Raw genomic sequence first — 25,911 nt, 5'->3', positions numbered from 1 at the left:
TTCAGGCTAAGAATGGACGTGTCGTAAGTGGTAATAAGGACACAAATGCACCAGCCGATAATCAATCAGAAAAACCGTTATCAGGAATCAACAAAAAGCTTGGTAAGAAATGATGAATAAATCTATAAATGCATTTGTAAAAAAATATATCTGAATTTATTCCATTATCATTTTCCAGTGCTAGTGTCGACTGTGACAAATGCAGTGGAAAAAATAATACAACACTTTTCAACTGCTACAAATGAAACCGAGTTAAAAGTTTTGGGTGATTCATCTCTTACACCGGCTTGCAGAAATTTAATTCTCCTGACATTTTGTCCAGCTTTGTTTGCATTGTTTTCTGACGGACTGAAACCTAATATTGAAACTTCTTTTGGAAATGTGAGCAATACTGTTTGGCATGTTGTGGAGGCATCAGCACAATTAGGTAATTAGAACTTAGGAATAAGAAATAGTTCTACCTAATTACAGAGAATATCAAGACATATTATTTAATTCTAGGTCCAGTAACACAATCTTTGAGTGAGCTTGTTATGGCAATAAACGTTAGTGGCATCACAGACATTCTGGATAAATTTAATGCATTTGTTTTTGGATTATTAAAGTGAGTTATTAAACTACAAATTTAAAAACATTGAAATTTAAAAGAAATATGGTTTATAATCAATTTATTATATCTTTAGTGTGCACTCCCTGGATGGATGGGTAGCCTACATCAAGACTCGCGAATCTGTGTTAAAGAAGCATTATTCAGAACATTCTTTCATGTTATTAGACTCCGCTGGTGGAAATTCTCATCGATCATTATTTGACACCTTATTGGCATCATTAGAACCATTATCTATCCTACCATTCAACCTACAAGCTTTGGTCCATAATACAAATAGAATGAAAACAGCTGACAAGAAATTATTAGAAGACTTAGAGAATGAAACGAGGCGCGTTCCAGAAAGACTATCCTTACAGAGGCCCATGAGTACCATCGATACAAGTTTTATAATGGAACATGAGGATAACTCAAGGAAACGTTGGTCTGATGTTCCACCAAGCTATTTTAAGCATAATGCATACGATCATTTGATAAGCGATGTTGAATATTGTGATAGCTTGGAGAATGATAACACAGTTAAAGAAAATGTGAGTAGAATCGGTCTCAGGTTCATCATATAAAAATATCTTTTATCATATTTTATTTCAAAGAATCAGTGTCATCTTGTTTAATTTTTATTACCAAAATATTGGAAAAACATTCAAAATTACATAGTTTTTTGTCACACTTTCTAGACGTCGGAAGAAAATGATAATAAAGGTGTGAAATTCCGTACCTTACAGCAGAAATGGGAAGCAATGGCAGGGCACGAGCAAGTTAATACTCAACCCCCTGCAGTGCACACGAAATCTAAGATCCCCAGGCCAGTGACTTCACCGATTAAACCAGAATCCAATGCTATTTCACCTTCTATTCAGAAGCCCAAGAGGTAAAGGACTTATTATGAATTATTTTGTAATGCAAGGAATTTGTAATTGAAGAACAAATATTTTGGTATTATATAAGTTGAATAAATCTGGCTTGTTTTAATGCAATAGCAAATTATTTTGAAAAGCAATTAAACTTAAAGAGGCCTATGAGCTGTCGAGATAATACTTCTTAAATATGTAATTTCTATAGCTTTAGCTAACCTCTATTTGAGAGAAGTTTTTATTAGAATTTCTGTAAAACTAATTTAATGCACCAATGTCTGGGAAAGGCTATTGTTACTTGAGAGCATATTTCCATCTATATTTTCAAAAGGAGAAGGGCTATTTTCACTTGGAAGCATATTTCCAAAGGGGAAAGGTCTATTTTGACTTGGAAACATATTTCCATCTTCATTTTTAAAAGCTAAAGGATTGTTTTCACTTGAAAACATATTTACATCTATATTTTCAAAGGGGGAAGGGCTATTTTCACTTGGAAGCATATTTCCATCTATATTTTCAAAGGGAGAAGGGCTATTTTCACTTGGAAGCATATTTTCATCTATATTTTCAAACGAGTAGGGCTATTTTTCCTTGGAAGCATATTTCAATCTATATTTTCAAATGGTAAAGTGCTATTTTTACTTGTAAGCATATTTACATCTATATTTTCATGGGGAAAAGGGCTATTTTTACTTGGAAACATATCTACATCTACATTTTCATGTGGAGAATGGCTATTTTGACTTGGAAGCATACTTCCATCTATATTTTCAAGGGTAGAAGAGCTATTTTCACTTGGAAGCATATTTCCATTTATATTTTTAAGGAAATAAGGCCTATTTTCACTTGAAAGCACATTTCCATCTATATTTTCAATGGGAGAAGAATTATTTTCACTTGAAAGCATATTTTCACCTATATTTTTGAGGGGAGAAAGGCTTTTTTCATTTGGAAGTATACTACCAACCATATTTTCAAGGGGAGAAGGGCTATTTTCATCTACATTTTCAATTGATATTTTACTACAACTAAATGTTGATTTCCTAACCAGGTCGATACCAGTTCCCATCAGAAAGAGTCCAAGCGGAACAACTAACGGAATTGCTTCAAAGAAACCGGGAAGCGTGGTAGCCAAACCAGTTGTTACGACTAGACCAAATACAGCAAACAGCAGGTGAGATATAAAATCAATATAAAGGAATTTTTGAGTATTATTTTGTTTTTTTTTTATCTAAGTGGAATGTCATTGTTTAAGAAATGACTGCTGAATTTTTTTTTTTTTGTTATGGTGATAACAGTGATTTATCTAGATTTATCTTTGCATTATCTAAATTATGAATTTTATTTATGGTGTAAAATGTAAAAATTTGATCTACTAAATAAAATATTGAGTCTTATATAGAAACAAAACTGAGTAAAACAATAATTTTGGGCTTTTTTTAAAGATGGCAATTGTATTGACATTGTTTTAAAAATGGCCGCTGTATAATTCAAAATATTATTGTTATGGTGATAAAAATGATTAAATTAAAGAAATTTGATAAAATAAGTAATCTGAACTCAAATTAAACAAAACTAGACAAAACTAGCTGTAAGTGGAATTCTGTCTTGAGGCTATTATGGCATCGTGCCTTAAGGCAAATTGCTGGAACTTCCCGTTGAATACTGAATGTTTTCAAATAAATTATTATAAATATTGTATCATTGTCTAATATAAAATAATAAAATAAAATCTGAAATATGTTCGATATTAAAAAAACTAAAAAAAAAAAAAAAAAATTGGAACAAATTTTTTTTTCCAAAATCAATTATTTTGTTAAGACAAGCAGAAAGTTCTTTGAATCATTTAAATCGGACGCTTAGTTCTCTCAAAAACTGCTATTTTTTACATATTTAGCTCCGTATCTTCAAAATAACTGGGCCTGCCTTTGCCAAAAACTAATAAACACTTCTCCCAATCATTACTAATTGAATGTTTTTTAGATCATTCAAATCGGATACTCCGTTCTCTCAAAAATTCGATTTCTATTTTCTGCACTCTTTGCTCCGTATCTTCGAAACGGCTGGACCTGCCTTTGCCAAAAACTAATCAGCTCTTTTCCCTATCAATAGGAATCGAATGTTTTTTGAACCATTCAAATCGGTTGATCCGTGCGCCCTAAAACGTGACTGGAAATTTGTATCCACACATACATACACACACACACACACATCCATTTTTTCTGAGGTATGCCAAAACGTTCAGAAACCTTCAAAACGTCGAGCAATGTAAAAATTTTTAATTCCGATTTTCGGCCCATTACAATAACTTACCCTACGGGAAGTTAATAAAATAATATTTGAGTAGTGCAGAAACTCTTTTTGGTATGCCATAATTATTCCATTATCAATTGATTTCTTTTCATAAATATAAATCGTTATAACACAAATAAATGTTAGGAAACACTACATTCTGCATCTTGCCAGTTAAAATAGTTTTACCAAACGAGACTCCAGATTGTTACGTAAAGGACAAATTCACATTCAAATGGTTAATTTTTTTACTACATGGAAATTTTAATATTTAAATAAACTCAATAAATCTATATGATACCCCATGAGGATGCACCATATTATATTAAAGGACAATTACTTGTTTTGTGTTATATCATTACAGGATCCTATTTTTACTCAAAATTGTATTTTTATTTGAAGTCAGAGTAATACTACTAAACTTTACTCAATGCCATATTTTTATATAGTGTGTATAATTTTTTTTCAGGACAAGCAGAGTTGATATGAAAGTTGAACCGAAGCATTCAGTTCGCCCAACAAGTTTGCCATACAAATCTTCGAATAATGAATTGAAGGATATTTCAAAGCCATCAATATCAAGGCGGACTGCTTCGAGTTCTCAGCTTAGGTCAAATAAAACCAAAACTAATAAGAAAAATAGGTAAGTGAATGATAGATGGAAGAAATGATAGATCTGTGTATATTGTTATTTATATTTGATTAGCTACGAGAACTATGTGTTCTATAAGATGTTGTGATGTGATGTTTATTCCTTGACCTAGTGTTTCTAGAAAGCAACCACTTGGTTTACGATTACCTTATGAGATTTTATGAAATATATTTGTGTAAGAGAAGTGAATGTATATTACAGAAATACCCCGATGCCACAAAAACTATGTGTTTTATAAGCTAGTGCGATGTTCATTCCTTAACCAAGTATTTCTTAAAGGCACCCCCTTGGTTGACCATTCTCTTATGGTATTATATGAAATATATTTGTAATAGCAAAGTGAATATGTATTACAAAAATAGCTCAATGCCACAAGAACTACGTGCTCTATAAGCTATTGTGATGTTCATTCCTTAACCAAGTATTTCTTGAAGGCCACCCAGTGGTTGACCATCATTTTATGGTATTATATGAAATATATTTTTAATAGCGAAGTGAATACATATTACAGAAATACCCTGATGCCACAAAAACTATGTGTTCTATAAGCTATTGTGATGTTCATTCCTTAACCAAGTATTTCTAGAAGGCAACCCAGTGGTTGACCATTATTTTATGGTATTATATAAAATATGTATGTAATAGTAATATGAATGTATTCATATTACAGAAATGCCCCGAGAGACTATTTTAATTTCAATTTTACTCGATATCATATATGCATTTTAACTATAACGCTTCAAAAAATATGCTTTATATGGAAACCATGCTATAAGAAAGTTCATACAAATCACAGCATTTGTACCGCGTTATATGGTGACCAATAAATACAAAAGATACGATAAGTTATAAATTATCTTAATTGAATTGAAGAGTTTATATATGTACTCAAAATCTCACTAACCCGATACTATTAAAAACCAGAGGGTGTCGGTTTACTGGAATGTTTGGATTACTGGATTATTGTGTAGAAGTTATAGTTTTTAATATATGATATTGGAAATATTGGAAAAGTTGCCAAAAAAAGTCTTGCACTTAGGGCTTGAGAGTGTTGGATTAGTAGAGGTCTTGGTCTATCGAAATGTTCGATTAGTGAGATTTTTCTGTATATAAAAAATAAAGAATGAAATTATTTTTCATTGAATTGAAGAGTTTATTATGATTATAAGGATAATAAGCATTTGATAAAAGAAATGAAACAAAAGCTAAACTAAAAAAATGTTATCGAACAAAACAATTTGCAAACAGAGAACTTTTTTTTTTAGAAAATCCCGTGCTCCGATACTACTAAAACCAATGTCTTATATGGCTATGATATAAACTGGCATGTTTATATAAATATATTGTAAAAACACATAATAGTCGATAATAAAATTTATATTAAAACCTTTTACAATACCTAGTTACTAAAGTCATCCATAGTTCAAAAGGAAACTTATGGCCTGTTGAACAAAAACCGTGTTATAGGAGTACCGTGTTATAAGAGGGTTGACTATAGGTCAGTCTTTATTTAGTATGGTTCGAAAGGAACTTATGGCCTGTTGAACAAAAACCGTTTTATAGGAGTACCGTGTTATAAGAGGGTTGACTATAGGTCAGTCTTTATTTAGTATGGTTCGAAAGGAACTTATGGCCTGTTGAACAAAACCCGTGTTATAGGAGTACCGTGTTACAAGAGGGTTGACAGTTTTTATTTAGTCTATTCTTTCAAAAAGAATTTTAATATATTTTATCTCGTTTTTTTTGTTATACGAAGGCGATGCAAAAATTTTACCGAAAGCAGTCGATCAGCTACGACGACGTCGAAAATTTTCTAACGAGTGTTAAGGATTAATTAATAAGTAATTTCCAATTATCCAGCACATTTGGTCAATTAATTACTAATAGTATAATTAATAAGTCTTGATTAATATTAGCAAATTCCATGATGATCAAATATATGCGACCACGTGCAAATTTTGACATGACGAAAATGTCTAAAACCTACTACTTACCGATGGCGTCCCTCGTGCTCAAGATGGTGATGGATGGCTTCAGCAAAACACGTGCAAACACAACCGGCACAAAACAACCAATAGTTTCTAAGCACTATTTAATAAATACGTATATAAAAATTAAAATCACACATTACTGAAATAAATTCCGATACACAAAACACAGGCCTTAGTTGTACAATTCGATATTGCACAATTTTTCGGAAACACGAGGCCTCAAATTCTTGTACGTCTTACCGGCGGCGCGACCGGACAGATACTGAAGACGAAATACGATTATCAAAACATTCGGGATGAGTCATCGGGTGTTAACGTTTTTATTCGTAAAACAAGAACTTTTATAAGAACAAATATTACATTTCAGTATAAATTTTGCAATTATAGACAAATTGGTTTGAATATACATTTTTTGGAACTTAAATTTTCATATAGTCTGTCGATCTTTGGAACAACGAATAACAAGAACTTCTATAAGAATAAATATTACAATTATAGACAAATTGGTTCAAATATACATTTTTTATTCTATTTATTTATAACAATTATGGCCTATGGACTTTAAATTTTAATATAGTCTGCCGATCTTTGGACCAACTAATATAGATTTTTGGAGTAATACTGTATCCTAAATAAATTATATCCCGATAACTTATATAATATTTTGTACTCTGATTGTTATTGAGTACATATAATGAAAAATAAAATTGGTATTCTATGAATTGCAGAAAGAACAAAACTTATTTATAATAAAAACTAGTGGTGTATGGCATCGTGCCTTAAGACAAATTGCTGAAACTTTCCGTACAGTAACGAAATATTCTAAGATTATTAAATGTTTTCAAATAGATTATTATAAATACTGTATCCTTTATTATTCTTATGAGAATTTTTATAAGAATTAAGAGCTTTTGAATTGAATGACGACGTTCATATATGATTACAGAAAAGTAAATAAACGACATTGTCTAATATTTATAGGAATTATATAAACTGAATTGCAATATTAAAATTATTTATTTGGCGTATATGATAAGTGAGCTTTAGAACGTTAGCTAGAATTTTTTTTTCATATTTTTAACAGCAATCAGAACCTTACGTCCCATGAGCTGTTGGCTGAAACTTCTCCTTACTTCGTCTTTTTAGATGGTAACCCAATGGTTAATCCATCCATATTTGATGATTTTTATTATTAGAATTAATCCAATAGGGCTGACTTTTTATTGGTGCAGCAATTCCGGACAAGGGCTATTTTCACTTGGAAACATATTGCTATCTATATTTCCAAGTGAAAATCGTTGTCACTGCTGCCTGACAACAGTATCGAACCCGGGACCTCTGAAACAAGTCCCGTCGCTCTTAACCGCTTACCTACAGGCGAGCCACTTTAGCTAGAATTAAAATTAAAATCCGAATCATTTTCGATATTCAAAATAATTTTTTTAGAAAATTAAAAAAAAAAAAAAATCTTTCCCCAAAAGCAATCGTTTCGTCAACACAAGCAGAAAGTTTTTGAATCATTTAAATCGGATACTTAGTACTCTCAAAAACTGCCATTTTTGCACATTTAGCTCCGTATCTTCGAAACGGCTCGACCTGCCTTTGCCAAAATCTCATCACCACTTTTCCCCATCATTAAGAATCGAATGTTTTTTGGATCATCCAAATGGGATACTTCGTTCACTCAAAAACTCGATTTCTATTTTCTGCACTCTTTGCTTCGTATTTCCGTATCGGCCGGACCTGTCTTTGCCAAAAACTAATCAGCACGTCTCCCAGTCAATAGAAATCTAATGTTTTTTTACATCTTTTAAATTAGTTGATCTGCGCTCTCAAAATCGTGGTCGAAAAATTGTATCCGCACATACATACGAACACATATATACATCCATTTTTTCTGCGGTATGCCAAAATGTTCAGAAACCTTTGAAAACGTGAATATATGCAAAAAAAAAATATTTTTTTGCGATTACTATAAGTTACCCTATGGGAAGGAAAAAAAATACATATTTGTAATGTGATTAGTTTTGGCTATTAGGTGATCCATTTTAATTTTTTATCTAACAACAAGTGGATTTACGGATATTTAAGATTATTTATTGGCGGAATTTCTGGCCATTAAAATGTACAAATATATATTCAATAGAACAATGTTAAGACGATTTTTTAGGAACTGTACCAAAAATATATAGGGATAGGGATAATATATTTAAAGGTGAAGCGACCGAGGCAAAGTGGGATATTATAATCGTCTTACCGAATTGTTTATTGCTTTATCATGTAAATAGGTTTTGCAATGGCTAATTTCTAAATCAACAACAACATACACAAACTTACGTAATTAACTTTGTCCAATAGTCGTGTAATCCAAAATAATTCTAAAAAATATTTATTTATTATTTGTTATATGAGCCCATCGTGGGATAGTGGTAAAGAACGTATGCTAGCATTCCTTAAAAACCTGTAAACAATACCTAGTCCCGGGTTCAATCTCAACCTCGGCCAGCTCGCTATTAAGCAGTGTGATACCAGATTTTTACTTGAGATCATGCATCTCAAACATGATCTCAAGAGAAAAAAGCCAACTTAGCCATTAGGTCATATATACCTAATAAAATCACGCCACAAAGGAGATGGTTAACCGCTGGGTTGCCACCGTCTTGTGCAATATTAGGTTAAGCCTTCAAAAACAATTAGCTTAAAGAACAAGTAGTTCTGATTGCTGTTGAATACTTTTTTCCAATTTTGGTCTCACGTGATTCAGAATGACTTAAAACATACAATTATCAAATCGGATTTTCTGACGATATCATAAATTTCTCCTTCGGGAAGTTAACAATTAGGATAGTTATTTGGCCAACTAATGAAATATTTAGTGAATTTATCATTTACTTCCAGGACTTGCAAGACAACGTGCCACCGAATGACTTCTGATGCTGGTCATCTGTCGTTCAACGAAGGCGAAACCCTACAACTGATCCTGGAAGTTGACGCTAAATGGTTGCTTTGCTGCCGGGTAGAGCAGAAAGGTCTCGTACCCAGGGCATCTGTCATCATTTTATCAGATACTAGTCATAGATAGTGTGTAAATTAAATTAATATAAATCTTCCCTCAAATATATATATTGTTTCATAATCACTATTGACATATTTATTGACTAAGTAAACGGTAATGTTCCTTTTCAAAAATTTTATCGTTTCTTTAATCGTCTTCATACGGAATTACTGATTATTAATTCCTCATGTATTGTAATGTTTTTATCATTAGCGTAAAACATATGTAATATAATATATATTTATAAATATCATCATATAGTTAAGTATCTAGACCATTTTATATGAATTATGTTATTTAATTAAATTTATTATATAGAGACTAGTGAATATCATTATTATAATAAAATGTGTTAATAAATTATCTGCTATATGAAATTGTATGCCATAATAAAATAAAACTATAATCAAAATTTAATTGTGGATTTTTTAAATTAGTTTTACAAAAATAATTATATATAATAATTTTATTTAAATCATTTTTGTTAACCACAGTTTTATTTAATAAGATGTATCTTATTTATTTTGAAAGCGAAATTATTTTTACTTGACTCCTCCTAAATGATAATTTTTTTTTATTTTTAATCATATTATTTTGGGCGCGAAATTATTTTTACCTATAGGGTAGTTTTTTTAAGCTCATCAGTTACTCAAAAAAATAAATTAAATAAAAAATATAACAATTCATATATATATAATATTATTTACGCTTATATCCTTAAATGTTAAACAATATTTTTAACCACATTTGAATTTCTTATTTTATTAAACGATATTTTTATCAAATGAATTTTTTAACAATATTACATTAAGATCCAGTTAAGACGACTTTCCAGAAACCGGATCAAAAACGCGTCTTTTGCGTCCAAAAAGCGTATTATGCGAGAGGGATATGGGATATTTCTGTGCAGAAACCGACGTATTATGCGTGAAAATGTATTAAACATGTCGTCTTAACGTGGTTCTACCGTGATTATATATTATTTTTACTGAAATCCTTTTGAATGAATGATATTTTTTTTATCCACATTATTTTGAACCCAAAATTAGTTTTACTTAAATCTTTTTTTTACTAAACCATATATTTTTTATTTTTTTACCACATTATATTGGACGCAGAATTATTTTTACTTAAGTCATGAAGTTATTTTTTCTTTCCAATTATATTATTTGAATCCAAAATTATTTATACTTAAATATTTTTTTTTACTAAATCATATATTTTTTATTTTTTTACCACATTGTATGGGACGCGAAAATATTTTTACTTATGAATTTTTTTCATATTATTTAGGACGCGGTTTGTTAGGTTTTCCTTTATGCCCTTTGTACAAAGTTTTACATAATTTGTATTTACTTTTGCATTTTTTACTTGGACATTGCGAACAGGGTGTTCCTTCTTTATACATTTCTTCATATAACCAGTTGCCTACTGGCGCGTAGTTGCAAGCTAGTAGTCGTGTTCGTAATTCCATAGGACCTTGTGTAGTATCATAAGTTTTATTATATTCAGCCATTGCACATCCGACCCTGTTAGTAGGGCCCCAAGCTAAGGCTCCGAAATGGTTTATTTCTTTGTTACCTCTGTGAAAAATTGATAATGATAATGGAATTATATTGTAAACAGGGTATCTGAGAACTCAACGTTAAGGTGGAACGTGGTAAAAGGATAAATTGTAACCATCTGGAGCAAGGCTTCCTAAACTATGAGTTGCGACCCCAAATGGAGTAGCGTGAAAAATTCTGGGATTGCGAGAAATTTTAATATCAACTATTTACATCATTTTATAACATCACGTCTTGATTTTTATACGTTTTTAATGAATTCTCAAACTATATATTTTCATATGTATATATACATATGAAAATATATAGTTTGAGATATAAATATACGAGATATATATGAGATATAAATATTTGAGATATAAATATGCATATGTATATTTCTATTGTTACCAAACAAATAAATCATTTAAAAATATTAATTTTTTTTTTAAATGTGTGGGGTCGCCAAGAAACTCGCAATTGTAAATGGGGTCGCGAAGGACAAAAGTTTAAGAAGCCCTAATCTAGAGCAAAATCAGAAAGAGTTCTATCCCATGCCGTATGAAAATTGTAGGCATTTAAGGAAAATCTGAAAGGCTAAAAAAAAACCAACTAAACGAAAAATACCCACGTATCCTGATTTTCACTACGAAAAATACCCACGTATCCTGATTTTCACTACCCTTACGTCACTATCTCCCTCTCTCGGCAAACAGGTCCATTATCCATCTCTCTCATCATTTTGACCAAATTTCTAGGTTTTTCTTATGTGCACATAATCTTCAACTTGCATAAATATATTTCTTTCTGGTATTTCTAAGGATGGTTACAATAAACTCTATCCCCCCCCCCTTTCGGCTTGACGTTGAGTTCTGGGACAACCTGTATATATATTTTACACGTTGTTTATAATTTATACTAACACTCCTGCGCCGGTGTAGTTGTATGCATTTTTGGGATGTGCATCCTTTATTTCTTTATACCATCCTCTGATAACTTTTCCTATATTGTGTTCAACTGATTTAGGATGGCTTGATGCAATAAATCCAAGATTTTGACCACTTTTCACATCTAATTAAGGAATTCCCAAAAAAAAGTTAAGACACAGATAAAAAATTAAATTAATAAATATATTAATAAAATAAATATTTTATTATTCTGTACATACCTACAGCTCGACATTCGTCATGTTCCATTTCGCACTGCTTTACATTCATCGCCGCTAAATATGCAAGTTCTTCATCCCAATCCTGTAAAATAACATTAACTAGGTATAAGTGGCATTTTGTCTTAAAGCAAGTTGCATAAACTTTCCGATATATGTGAAAAAAATCAACTTATTAGGGGGCGTCCATTAATTACGTGCTCGATTTTTTAAGAATTTTTTTTTAAGACCCATGGATTAACTTTTGTACTTATCTAATAATTATAAAGAAATGGCAAGGCTATTTATCTTGCAAGACTATAGTTTTGTAAACTATATATAGCCGTTACGTTTTTGAAGCAGAAACAGAGACGTCTGTGTACCTTCTAGGTTACGTAACCGCTATGTTTGACGTAACATTTGTTATGTAATATTAACGTTTTGTAGTTGACTGAGTAATTTAGTGCCAGTACTTTTAAAGCTTTTAAATTAAGGTAATCGGTGCAACCATTTCGAGAAATCTTTAGCAAAAATCATATTTGACTCACATACCCCCACACAAATTTTGGTACCAAAAAACTCAGAATGACTTGAACCATAAAATATGCAAACCATGGCGCTATGTATGTCCTTCAACAAACATAAAACCAATTCTAATCATAAATTATTTACCATATAATGCATATTAGCAGCTCTAGGAAAAGTTCCATACGTTGATCGTCCTTTGCCCGTAGCCACTTTCTCTCGGTACCAGTTATGGTGATGCAAAATCATTCGTTTTTGAGCAAGTTTCAATTTTATATCTTTAGGATCTTTACAATTAGATGCCCATCCTTTTGCAAGAGGTCCACAAGCAACATGCGTTTTACCTTCATCACACAACTTCAATTGTGGATCTCCAGTACAGTAGTTTCGATATTTGCAAAATGTTAAGTTGATAAAGGTCAAGACCAAGAATAATAAAGTCACTTGACGAAAACCTAGTAATAATAAATAAAATAATACAATATCCATTTTGTTTAACTCTTTTGCTACGAGTGTCGCCTATAGACGACATCCAGTGCGTCGAATTTTGCTTCAATTTATCACTCCGAGTTAAATTATGGAGAATTCTAATTTGTTATTATGGTTTTTATTATTTAGAAATGTAATCATTAATTTTTAAATACATTTTAATTAATAATCATTAGAAAATCTTGAAATATTTTGTGCAACAAATAATTGAACGGATTGCTGACTCGTACAGCAGTGGAAACCAGTCTCGTAGCAAAAAAAAAATATATATTAGATTTACTAGATGATACAAATTCTATATTCTAATGAACACGTTCTAAAGATATTTTGTAGTACGTATTCAGTTTTATAATAAAACAAGTTAGTTCAAATATTCAGTTAGATTATAAAAATATGTTTTCTTTTTATATATATAATATTTACCCATAACGACGTTGGTTCTTCGAAGATTCAAAAACAACTAAACAGTTTTTTGAAAATCGCACGCAAAATAAATAATTATTCAAACCTATATAACAAATAAATATATTATAATAAATAGATATTTTGAAAATAATTCAAAATTGCGTAGCTCTCAAATTGTCTAATTTGAAACACATTTCTTTCGCAATTTTTACGCAAACTGTTTATCACAACAATACCAAAACATAATATTTTACTAGTCATAAATATTTGTTATTTAACTATATTATAAAAAAAAAAATACTATGATATATATTTGCTGGCTTTCTGTCTTCAGTTGTAAACGGTTTAGTTTTAATCATAAAAACGAATAAGAATTAGAAAAAAAATATTATTTAGCTACGTTGATCAGCTATAAAAAGACAAATAAAAATTAGTAAAAATTACTATCATTTAACTATGATACGTTACTTTTACCTTACGACAAGGTTCATGTCCCCCTGTTAGACTGAATGGTGATTTGGTTCCTGTATCCAATGTTGTTAAATATCTGGGAATACATTTAGATAGAAGATTAACCTGGCATGAACATATTCTAAAGAAGCGTCAGCAGCTTGAATTAACACGTAGGCAACTTAATTGGTTAATGGGCTGGAAATCACAAGTCACAATAGAAAATAAACTCCTAATATACAAGACAATTATTAAACCAATATAATCCTATGGCCTACAACTATGCTCCAAAATACGTTCCCAATTGGTTGATACATCAAGATCTCAGAATTTCAACTATAGAAGAAGAAATTAGTCTTTACTACACCAGATACGAAGCTCGTCATCCAAATGTATTGATCTGCTCAAGCCTTTACCACCAAAGCGTCTCAAAACAAGAATCTGCAATGATTTACTACAAAATATAACATAACATCTAAGAAGGCGCTATCGCAGGATAGCGATCCTTCTCACGCAGTCTAATAATATATAACTGTAACAAATGTAGCTGAATGTTCTTTGTATAGCTTGCTATGAAAAATAAATAAAAAAAAAAAATCATTTAACTATGTTGATCCGTTATAAAAAGACTCAGTTATATATAAAACAAAATTGTTGGCTTTTAATTCCTGTTATAAACATTTTAGTTTCAATTATAAGATATAAAAATGAGTATAAACATTGCAATTGGTATAAAACATATTTATTATATTGACTAGAATTCAAATATCTCAATAATTTGTTATCATTTTCCCTTTTTTAATTGAAAAAATCTTCTTTAGCTCATCAGCATTTTTAATCCTTTCAATCTTCACAGCCAACACAAAGTGATTCCTTAATTTATGGTGTATAAAATATTATTACTCCATCTGCTCATAATTAACAAGTTACCCTTTGTTTCATCGAGTGTTAATTCTCACTCATCTTGTGGTAATACAATTAAAAGTATTACCAAATACGTCTATCGCTAATAAATACATTGATTTATTACGAAATTCAGCAGGCCTCACCCATTTGTATGTTTCAGAATCAGCCAAGAAACTATATGCAACAAGTTCGCTCTCTAATTGTCTAAGTTGTACTACACCTAAACAATTAGCAGTAAAGAGCTCATTTGAACTGAAGTCATAACTAAAGGCTTCTTTGGTTTCAGCATGATTGTTAAACCATTTATGGAGAAATAGAATGTAGGCACAACCTTTGTCTATCTTTGCAAATTGAGTAACTTGAGGCTTTACTGGCTTTTTAAAAACTGTGAAGGACTTCCTATTACAGCTCATGCTTTTATTATCATCATTACTTGTATTTAAATCACTGTAAGGAGCTTGTGGATTCAAGTCGTATCGTCCAAAACTGAACACTTTATCTATGTTAAAATATTCACGACCCATTAAACCATATTGAGTATGCCCCAAATCAAATATATGAGCAAGTTCATGAAGAGCAGCCCCAAAACTGAACGAGTAACAACCTCCAATGGTTTTTATCACAGGATCAACTTCTTTGTTTTGGGTAATAAAGGACTCTAGCACGTTGTCCTGAAAACTAAGGATTATAGAATTAGAATAGGTTTGTAGAATGAAAATAGAAGTTGACATACCGATTTTGTACTTCACTTATTTCCACAGGCCAGGTGTAAAAGAAAGGATTTCCAAATAAAGCTAGATTCCCTTTACCCACACTTGCATAGCAATTGGTCAGTTTTTTAATATCATCATAGCACAAACTTGTCGCATCACTACTTTTGTACTCAGTGTTTGTGATTACAGCTAAAAACTTGCGTTTCGGCGAGGACAGTTTCGACATCATGAGTTCTTTTGCAAAATATTGCCATAATTCTATTTCGTTCATTTCATTTGCAAGATTTACATCTAACTTGCTTTTGTGGACATAAATTTTAGGTAAATCGTCTTCGTATTCGATGTTAAAAGTTTTGTGTGCATTTGTGTACTCATAAACTTTTTCAGCAAAGAAATATTGCATCAATTGTACAGCAAGCATCAATCTGCTGCGACTGCTTTCTAAAGATTTTGAATATTCATCTGGAGCAGAAATAGTGCCATCGTGGTTGTCACATATAATTAAAACCGGTGCCACAGTATGAACAGTACTGATCACTTTATAGTCTACATTGCAGTTAATGGTGTTGCTGCAATATTTAAGTTCAAAATGGTTTATTGATAATTTCAGTTGTACTAGACATTTGAAGACAGAATTGTGGACATTGCACATAAACGTTTGTATGATTTCTCCATTGTGATAATGGTTAATAATAATGCTATTATTGCATGTGCTAGTATTTCTTACAGTACCTCTTAGTAATATAACAGAATTACTAACGACATCATGATTATGCATATTACTTATTTTTATGGAATGTTCCCTGCTGCAAACAGATATTTCTTCACTCATTATACCAGGTTTTTGTAGATTCCTAAATCTGGCAACAATGCGTATCAAAATATAAATTATTATGATTTGGTTTATAAAATCATATACCTATTAATTATATATAAAATAGTGCTGGGTCTGGAATACAAATAATATTTTAATATAATAATTGTAATAGAGTCTTTTCATAAAAAACTGAATACATACATTTGTCCAAATATGGAGGCTGAGCACTAAGTAAATAAACATTGTTTATTATTATTTTATTATTTCAACAATATTATTATTGTTTATTATTTCAACAAGTGAATGACAGTTTGTCGTATATTGCTTACTTCACACACATGTTAGTTGGCGCAAAATTCAAAAAACAAATCGCTATTTAAATATTTTGATTGATTTTTGTCAAAAGTTATTATTTTTAAAATCTTTTTGTATAATAATTGTGATACTAAAATATATTTAATTTAAAATAAAAACCTAAAAGTTACTAAATCAAACAAAAACTTACAATAATTACATCAAGTGGATGACAGTTTGTCGTATATTGCTTACTTCACACACATGTTAGTTGGCGCAAAATTCAAAACACAAATCGCTATTTCAATATTTTGATTGATTGTAGTCAAAAATTATTATTTTTAAAATCATTTCGTATAATATTTTAAATACTACATTATATTTCATTCGAGAAAGAAGCTTAAAAAATAAAAAAATGGCAGGAATCATAAAAAATAAAAAATATTAGGTCCATGTTAAGTTTATTCTTAACATAGACGTACGATGTTACTTACTTCATATGAATATAAGGTGGCACCAAATTCAAAAAAACAAATGATTGTTCAAGTATTTTGTTTGATTTTTGCAAAAATTGTTTTTAAAATCACTTTACATAATTTTTGTCACACTAAATTGTATTTTAAAATGAAATCTAAATAGAAGAACTAAATAGAAAACTAAAAGTAAATAATAAAATAAAATAATAATAAATAAAGGCAAATTGCTGCTACTTCCCGTACAGTAATGAAATATTCCAAGAATATTAAATGTTTTCAAATATTCTAAATACTGTATTATAGATACTTATAAATCTTGTAACTTTTATATAAGTTTACATGAAAAGTTATTGAACAGAACCTAATAAAGGGGAGCTAGAATGAAGGAACTTATCTCATATTTCTAAGAATTATACCAACTGAATTGCAAAATTAAAATATTTTATTTAAAGTATATATTAAGTGAGCTTTAGAATTTTGGTTAGAATATTGTTTAGAAATAAAAAAAATGAATTTTTTTTGCTTTACCAAAAAAACATCGTTTGTCAACACAAGCAAAAAGTTTTTAGTATCATTCAAATCTAATGCTTCGTTCTCTCAAAAACTGCCATTTTTAGCACATTTTGCTCCGTATCTCCGAAACGACAGGACCTGTCTTTGCCAAAAGCTAATCACCATTTCTCCCCATCATTACAAATTGAATGTTATTTGAATCATTCAAATCGGATGCTCCGTGCTCTCAAAAGCTCGAATTCTATTTTCTGCACTTTTTGCTACGTATCTTCAAAACGGCTGAACCAAATTTTGCAAGTCTCCTTATCAATAGAAATCGAATGCTTTCTGAATAATTCAAATCGGTTGAGCGGTGCTCCCGAAAACGTCGACGAAAAATTGTATACATACATACATACTACGTACATCCATAAAATGTAAAAATATGCAAAAATTACAATTTCGATTTTTGGACGATTACAATAACTTACCCTACGAGAAGTTAACCCTTTCCACTCGGATGCCAAAATTCATATAAATCTCGAAATTCGCGAGTGGCAAAGGTTAAAATATTAAATAAGTTCCTTATTACCATGGACGTATGATGTAACTTACTTCATATGCATGTCCCATAGCACCAAATTCAAAAAACAAATGACTGTTTAAATATTTTGATTGATTTTTATCAAAAGTTATTATTTTTAAAATCACTTCGTATAATTTTTATAATACTAAATTATTCATTAATAAATTAATATTTAGTTTAAAATGGAAGACTGGAACATACCGGAACAAAAAATAAAGTTAGAATACCATGTTAAATACAATCCCTTGGATTTTGCACCTGTGCAGGCGGAAGCTGAATATCAAGAAACACTTTTTTTGAAGAAGGCTGCGACGTAAGTTGATAAATATCACAATAATAATAATAATAGATACTAGGTATAAATTTTCTTTGGTTTTTGCTTAGTATTTGATAGAAATATTTATATTTTACAGAGGTAAGCCACCATGGGATTTATCACGAGCTGGTCCTGCATGTGCAATGTTGGAGATACAACGAGAAAAAGAATCAGCTCAGATGTATTTAGATGAAACAAGGTTGGTTAATAATATATTTTATTATATTATTATTTGATTGCTCATATTATAATATTTCTACAGACGCAGGGAAGCAATAATGACACGAAAGTTTAAATCGCAATATGAAGAATTCTGATAGCTGAACAAGAACTCAGAAAACACTTTCTGCGGTTCAACAAATTTGTAAAAGAAAACAAGGACAAGATTGAAAGAGCTCAAAGAAAGGTTGTAAATATAAAATTTGGATTACAAAGCTTTTTTGTTATATGTGCAATTGTTTATTTCAGTATGAAACCGAAACAATAGTACACGATGCTCTCCTTTCTGATGTTGCAGAGCTGAACAATCAGGTGGAATTTTATAATCATGTCAAGAGTGTTTTGTTAAGACATATTGAAAAATACAGGGCCTATGAGGTAGGTATAAGAAAAATGTATTGTAATATTAAAAATTCACTTATTTGTTATTATTATTTTAGAAATACCTAGAAGATGTTGTAGAGATATCGCCCAATCTCCACAGCATTGCTGATACTCATAAGCGTTATCAGGCATTGGGTAAGTAGACCAAAAATAGTAATTATAACTTTATAAAAATTTAAAATTAAGTATTAATTATCATGATTCTATTATAGTTTCAGCAAGAGAAGAGATTGCTATATCCCAGCAAAGAAACATGCGAGAATTGGAAAAAACTCGAAATGAAGTTGGCCTACTGGCAGCCGAGAAGAACTCCAAAATAATCAGCCTAAATACAGCATTAGCACAAATGGATGTAATTATGATTATTACAATAATTAAAGATTGTTTAAAATGTAGCTAATAATTATTTTTTATGTTTCTAGAAACGCTATCAAGATGTGAAGTACGAATCTCAAATTTGGGAGTCAAGAATAGTCAGAATAAAAGATTTGGTTTACTCAAAAGAATCTGAAATATTTATTGTCAAAGATTTATTTTGGGACATGTATGTGGAACTAATGAAACGAAGAAGTAAGTAAAATGATATTTATAGATCAAGAATGGTAAGAATAAAAATAAGAAAAATTGTAGCTCTTAGGGTAAGGTTGCTCAAGAAAAAAGTTATATATTCCTATTCAGTGCAACTAAATTAAAATCACTATTAACTTCCCAAAAATTTTTGCATATATTCACGGTTTGAAGGTTTCTGAACATTTTGGCATACTTTAGAAAAAATGGATGTGTGTGTATGTATGTATGTATGGATACAATTTTTCGTCTACGTTCTCGGGCGCACAGATCAACCGATTTGAATGGTTCAGAAAACAACCGATTCCTATTGATAAGGAGACGTGCTGATTAGTTTTTCGCAAAAGTCGGTCCAGTCGTTTTGGAGTTACAGAGCATAGGGTGTAGAAAATAGAAATCAAGTTTTTGAAGGAACAGAGTATACAATTTGAATGATCCAAAAAACATTCAATTTGTAATAATGGAGGAAAGTGGTGATTAGTTTTTGGCAAAGGCAGGTCCAGACGTTTCGGATATGGAACAAAATGTGCTAAAAATATACACCACTAGTTTAATTGTCCATTATCTCACCTGACATTTACTTCCAGACAGAAGTGGTGCAGTTCGCCAACCTATGGCAGATCGCGAAGACACAGAATCCCATCTCAAATTTATACAAATGGCCATCAACGAAATTCGTATGATTGTGGAATTGGCCAAGGTAAGTGAGAGAGAAGAGCGTTTGCTGCTGGAAAAGGCTGAAGCTGAAAAAAGTCGATTAGAAGCCCTGGCTTTATTACAAGATAATGAGCAAGGCAGTGATGAAAAGGCTCGAGATGGCGTGGTATCATCCCAAGCAACATGACTTTATTTCTGGTCTAGATATGGAAGTAGATTGATAATTTTTGTTTTATTAGCGTACTAAAATATGTAATTTGGTAATTTTTGGTTATGTTTTATGTTTAATAAATTTTTAATCTTACCTACTCCAATTTGTTCTTGCAATTTTTAGTTTAGTTGATGTGTGTGTGTGCGGATACATTTTTTTGTCGACGATTTCGGGAACATGGGTCAACCGATTTGAATAATTAAACTAAAAAATAATTAAAATTAGAAGAATAATTAAAAACATTCGATTCGTATTGATAAGGATACGTGCTGATAAGTTTTTGACAAGGGCAGGTCGAGCCGTTTCGAAGATACGGGGCAGAAGTGCCAAAAATGGTAATAGATTTTTTTGAGAGAATGGAGCGTCCGATTTGTATAATTTAAAAAACATTTTATTTGTATTGACAAATTGATGAAATTTTTGGTAAGGCAGGTCTAGCTGTTTCGGAGATCCAATAAAAAAAAAAAAAAATGCCAATTGGCGAACAAAAATGATCATTAGACATATACACAACCAATTATCACATGCTTTATAGATCTTTTAATAATGAGAACAAATTTTGTTCACTTTTATATGGATTCCGTACTAATGTTTAACCGTTATACTGCGTCGCGGCGCTCACGCGCTTTGATATTTCGTTTCTACGCAGCTGACGTATAGCGATTGCTTTGAAAAAAGTTCAAAATTTCCAAAATATTTGACAGTATAGAAAAAATCAAATTTTTCAAAAAGGTCAATTCCAATATCATTAAAAATCGAACACGTGATTAATGGACGTCCCCTGAGTTCTATAACATCAAGTAGAAATTTGATATCGTACTGCTTGATATCGAGATGGCCGAGGTTGAGATCGAACCTAGACTGAAAAGTAGACTAAACAAAAACAAACGGTTTTCAGTTCAGTCTGCAATATATTTAACACAATAGACTACAGCTATTTCAATAAATTGTATTAAAATGCATAATATTCGAATGTATAGAATATTCATTTGAAAATTATATTAAAATCTATATATGTATATAAATATCTTTGTTATTATAAAATGCACTAAATTTCAAACTCATTGTATTAAAATAATTTCAAATTAGTCTGCTAATAGAAAACAAAGTTAAATTATAAATCAGTAGCATATTTAGTATATACTATACAATTACACCATGGAACAGTACATAAAATAAACAATATGTGAATATATTATTTATAGTATATTGACAGTAAAGTTAGATATGATCATGCATTGTTATCACATTTAATCCAAAAATCAGTATTTGTCTCTATTAATTAATCTACAGTTTTAGATTTTTCTACACAGACACAGGCATATACAGAAATGCCTTTCCATTTGGATATGATACATTTTGATAATGAACGTTATTATTGGTCAAATTTTTTTCAAAAAGTACTTATTATTGATTCCTTAACATCTCTTGCAAATTCTAAAATCAATACGAAATTTATAAAACACTAATTATATTATCCACCTGTAAAATTCCACAAATATTCGTATATGAGATTTTGTTTATTATAAAACTCTTGTGATTCAGCAGTCGAGTTCCTACAACATTAATTTGGGAATGCACGATTTTAATCCAGGATTTATAAAAATGATTGGAAATTTTTGACAGACGTAATTTAGGGTAGAGAGAGGCGTGAGTAAAAAGGTCCAATTATCTCAAAAAACAAATTAAGTTTGGAATTATTTAACGATACTATTTTAAAGTAGAGGGCAAAAGATGTGTAATCAGACACTGCCTTAAATCGGCCGATAAAAGACCGCATTGTCAATTATCTAACAAAAGTATTTCTTTTCGCTGTCAGCTGTTTGGTTTTGAGCACTGTTGTTTAGTTTACAATACTTGAATACAGTTTATATATATACATTATTTAATTGTTGTATAAGGTGTATTGTTATTTTTAAGTTAGACTAAAACCCTGTAAAAGCTTATATTTGGTTGAGGTAAAAAGGACCAAGTGCATCCTGGACCAAGTGAACCAAAGACCAAGTAAACAATGACAAATGTATAAAAAATAATAATACGAAATTTGTATTCAGTATGATCTTGGCAAAAAAATGGGCTGCAACTAATTTTAGAAAAGTACATACTTAGCAAATCAATTTTTTTCCTAGAAATTTTACTGAACATAGTTCGATGTAAGTTGTTTGTTAGATATGTGTTATTTGTTGTGATTGTAGTTACTAAAAGTCAAATTGGACCTCTGTGCCACACCATACCCTAAATGAGATCTACCAACATTGCATTATTTAATATTAAAACGGTATAAAAAATTATATACATATGTTTCTCTAACATTTGTTTATAAATGACTCTGATGCAATTAAGATGAAAACTAATTGAACCGATTCTGCCGCATAACAGACCAAGGTTATGGCAAGACTATTTTATATTCCATACAAATTCATTCTAAATATTGACAGAAGCCATATGGTAGCTGTGCAGTCTCAGGTTGTCAGATAGAAAACCTAACCTAGAAAACGCACAAATGTCAAAAAAAAAAAACGATTAGATAACAGGGTCTTTCTGACCCAGCTTCATAACATACGAGTGACGTTGCAGTTTATGTGAAAAACGACTGAATGCACAACAAATACATGACATCTTGACAGTATTCAGTATGATTTAATAGCATAATGCACGAACATGGCCTTGCCATAACATTAGCCTATTGTGCGGCCGAATCGTCCCATAAATTACTTTTATTTTAAAACTCGAACAACATAAACTCCTCGTTCCGTTTCTAACTTCTTAAATAATACCATTATGTGAAATATAGATTTTATAAAAAATAACAATAAATCCTTACAAACAAGTTATGTAAAAACGCGTAATTACAAAGCTTTTCCTCAATACTATTTGAACCAAGTCATTTGGTATTGAATTAACAAAATTTTTGTCAACTTTGGCATATCGTAGCTTAATAAGATCATCTAATACGGCACACTCGCAAATCAAATTCTTGAGAATACCCTCTGAATATTATATATATAGGCAGCTAGGTATATTTGTCTGAACATATAAGTAATTATTTCAATTTTTATGACACATCACATCTATAATTCACAGCTGTTAAAGATGATATGATTTTAATGAAAACATTTATTATATTTTATTTCAACTTATATGAACTAGAGGACCTATCAACAAATCATGTAACTGGAATGATAAACTGCAATAATTATTTAACTGCCTTGATGGAATTAACTATATCGTATAAATAGCCAAATATTATATAGAAAATATTAAGTGATTATAATATAAGGACAGTCAACCCCCCTACAGGATGAAATGAAAGCTAAACTAAAAAAATGTTTCCAACAAAAAATTTTAATCAGAATTTTTTTAGAAATATTAGAGTGCTGTAAAAGAGGTCTGACATAATAAAGAACATGTTCATATAAAAATATTGTAAAAAACAGAATAGTCGATATTGAAATCTATATTATAATCCTAGTATCTAGTTACTAGAGTCATCCATAGAAAGCGCGGAATAAACTTATGGGCAGTTGAAGGAAAACCGCGTTATAAAAGGGTTGTCGCAATCTCGATACCGCGTTATAAGAAGGTTGACTGTTATTATAATCGTTCAACAATTTAGTTTGCTGCAATAACAGTATAAAATATGTCAATAAACTATGAACAAAATTTCAAAACAAATATATCTTAGGTATATTAATAACTTATGAATTAAAAAGTTTTTTTAGCACATCAATATTTAAGCACTCATAACATAGCTTCTATAAACAAATATATTAACATATTTTTTATACATAAATATATCTAGAAATATTTCATTGGTATTAATTAAAATAAGTAAGCAAAAGTGTTTGGTACAATTTATATAAGAGTATTATACTACCCAATGTTGTAATTTTAATGAATTTTTTATTAATGAAAACCTATGTTATTTAGCAGTATTTTTATGGACGGCTTAAGAAATGATGAGTATTGAAATTAAAATAAAATGTGTCTTAATAAAATTTTATATATTAGCCCTTTCGCTACGAGCGTCGTCTATAGTCGACATCCGCATGGCAACCTGTGTGTACGAGTGTCGCTTGTAGACGACATCCAATGTATTGACTTCTGCACACAGACAATATATCGGTCTGATTTAAATTATTGATAATGATCGAAAAGTCTTAAAATATTTGGGTAACAAAAACTTGGGCAGCTTGTTGGCTCATACATCAGTGTCACTTTGGCGGAGAATACTCCCGTATGGCTAATGTGATAAAAATGCCGAAATATATTAAAAATTTTAATGCAAAATGTATAAACTATTATAAACGTTATGTTAAAAAACGTAAAATTTTAATAATAATATAATATAATATGGATGTAAGTCAATTCCGAATAAAATGTTATCCCTTAACATTTGTTACGACCATAGATTATGTGGGGCACAGTGATTAATATTATATTTATTAACATGAAAAATTAATACACAGTACTTCAATAATACATTCTCATCGGCGCACTTCAATAACAACAACAAACAACAGAATATAAAAGCAGAAAACACATTACTGAACGCTGAAGGTGTTTTCCCTTTCCTATCTTTTATACAAAAAGTCATTCATTTCTTCGCTATCGGTTAATCTACTTAATTTAAACATATGAGCTATATTTTACCATATCACGCTTCTGTACAACCATCAATTCTAGATCGCCGACTATGGAGAGAAAACTCGCAGGCTGCGCAGAAGTGCAGCAAGGACGTCGGCTAAACACTGCCCGAAGAGCTAATTGCCCACCGCGGTCGGGGTCACCATTTATCGAAGATGAGGACATAGGACCCACTTTTACAGCGGCCAGTTCGCGGAAACCTGAAGCTACATCGTGGACTTTAAGGACAATATTACGCGTTTGAAGTGGAGAGCTGGTGTGGACGCAAAGGGATTGGGTGAGCTCGGTGATGCTCCGTAATGCCGTCAGACTGGCTGCGAGGTGTTCTGTAGACCAGCTAATGATGAGTCGGACATTGATATCACTAACAATTTGCTGGACGTCACCAGACGCAGAGCCTGGGCGGTTAGCTCTTCACGTGCGGTCTGAATACGTACAAAATATTATATTATATCGCATCAAATGTAGACCCCATACCTCACTTTGCATCGTTTTGCGTTTATTCGAAGTTTGCATCGTTCCTTAACTAGTTAAGCGTGGTGCGCTCATTGACTCACCATTCAGTTCTGCAATTCAGAGTCGAAGTAAAATGTTGTTTTGAGGTAAAAAGTTGCTTTA

General features: G+C 30.8%; 5 protein-coding genes across 10 annotated transcripts in view; 2 read left to right on the top strand and 3 right to left on the bottom strand.

The window, feature by feature from the left end:
* Positions 1–9,504, top strand: part of LOC113378628 — a 76,039-nt gene extending 66,535 nt beyond the window's left edge. For 4 of the 6 annotated variants that reach the window (XM_026619180.1, XM_026619179.1, XM_026619183.1 and 1 more), the window contains 8 exons: positions 6–102; positions 179–427; positions 502–604; positions 684–1,137; positions 1,285–1,478; positions 2,513–2,635; positions 4,223–4,396; positions 9,295–9,504. In XM_026619180.1, the coding sequence (XP_026474965.1) occupies positions 6–102; positions 179–427; positions 502–604; positions 684–1,137; positions 1,285–1,478; positions 2,513–2,635; positions 4,223–4,396; positions 9,295–9,478 (1,578 nt within the window). In that variant the 3' untranslated portion in view covers positions 9,479–9,504. The remainder of the gene's footprint in view (positions 1–5; positions 103–178; positions 428–501; positions 605–683; positions 1,138–1,284; positions 1,479–2,512; positions 2,636–4,222; positions 4,397–9,294) is intronic. The other 2 variants (XM_026619182.1, XM_026619181.1) reach the window with 2 other exon arrangements.
* Positions 9,505–10,736: 1,232 nt separating this feature from the next.
* LOC113376415 (venom allergen 5-like) lies at positions 10,737–13,595 on the bottom strand. The gene is made up of 5 exons (XM_026616316.1): positions 13,577–13,595; positions 12,812–13,119; positions 12,164–12,245; positions 11,919–12,066; positions 10,737–11,034 (listed from the first exon to the last, which is right to left on the bottom strand). Exons 1-5 carry the CDS (start codon positions 13,578–13,580, stop codon positions 10,737–10,739), a joined length of 840 nt encoding a protein of 279 aa, XP_026472101.1. The 5' UTR covers positions 13,581–13,595.
* A 1,075-nt stretch (positions 13,596–14,670) lies between these two features.
* Positions 14,671–16,655, bottom strand: LOC113378629. The gene is made up of 4 exons (XM_026619185.1): positions 16,646–16,655; positions 16,547–16,576; positions 15,648–16,487; positions 14,671–15,592 (listed from the first exon to the last, which is right to left on the bottom strand). The coding sequence occupies exons 3-4, from the start codon at positions 16,457–16,459 to the stop codon at positions 14,968–14,970; spliced, it is 1,437 nt and encodes a 478-aa protein (XP_026474970.1). The 5' UTR covers positions 16,460–16,487; positions 16,547–16,576; positions 16,646–16,655; the 3' UTR covers positions 14,671–14,967.
* Positions 16,656–18,474: 1,819 nt separating this feature from the next.
* LOC113376414 lies at positions 18,475–20,622 on the top strand. The gene is made up of 7 exons (XM_026616315.1): positions 18,475–18,605; positions 18,706–18,811; positions 19,077–19,205; positions 19,268–19,346; positions 19,424–19,563; positions 19,634–19,781; positions 20,366–20,622. Exons 1-7 carry the CDS (start codon positions 18,475–18,477, stop codon positions 20,620–20,622), a joined length of 990 nt encoding a protein of 329 aa, XP_026472100.1.
* Positions 20,623–24,134: 3,512 nt separating this feature from the next.
* LOC113376413 (venom allergen 5.02-like) overlaps positions 24,135–25,911 on the bottom strand; it is a 10,294-nt gene continuing 8,517 nt past the window's right edge. The window contains exons 6-7 of the mRNA XM_026616314.1: positions 25,300–25,511; positions 24,135–24,266 (exon numbers count right to left, since the gene is read on the bottom strand). Coding sequence (XP_026472099.1) covers positions 24,135–24,266; positions 25,300–25,511 — 344 coding nt within the window. The remainder of the gene's footprint in view (positions 24,267–25,299; positions 25,512–25,911) is intronic.

Source organism: Ctenocephalides felis, unplaced genomic scaffold, assembly GCF_003426905.1.
Source record: "Ctenocephalides felis isolate EL2017-DRISC unplaced genomic scaffold, ASM342690v1 CF-g0.4_SCAFFOLD_01886, whole genome shotgun sequence".
Lineage (NCBI taxonomy): Eukaryota > Metazoa > Arthropoda > Insecta > Siphonaptera > Pulicidae > Ctenocephalides > Ctenocephalides felis.
This window is presented reverse-complemented; position numbering and strand designations above follow the sequence as displayed.

Coding starts and splice junctions, on each gene's coding strand:
- LOC113376415 (XM_026616316.1), bottom strand. Junction 12,246..12,811: donor CTGCTAATATGCATTATATG/GTAAATAATTTA, acceptor GTTATTTTACAG/GATTGGGATGAAGAACTTGC. Junction 12,067..12,163: donor TGACGAATGTCGAGCTGTAG/GTATGTACAGAA, acceptor TTCCTTAATTAG/ATGTGAAAAGTGGTCAAAAT.
- LOC113378629 (XM_026619185.1), bottom strand. CDS start 16,459: ATGAGTGAAGAAATATCTGTTTGCAGCAGGGAACATTCCATAAAAATA. Junction 15,593..15,647: donor ATAAGTGAAGTACAAAATCG/GTATGTCAACTT, acceptor TATAATCCTTAG/TTTTCAGGACAACGTGCTAG.
- LOC113376414 (XM_026616315.1), top strand. CDS start 18,475: ATGGAAGACTGGAACATACCGGAACAAAAAATAAAGTTAGAATACCAT. Junction 18,606..18,705: donor TTTTTGAAGAAGGCTGCGAC/GTAAGTTGATAA, acceptor TATATTTTACAG/AGGTAAGCCACCATGGGATT. Junction 19,347..19,423: donor TAAGCGTTATCAGGCATTGG/GTAAGTAGACCA, acceptor ATTCTATTATAG/TTTCAGCAAGAGAAGAGATT.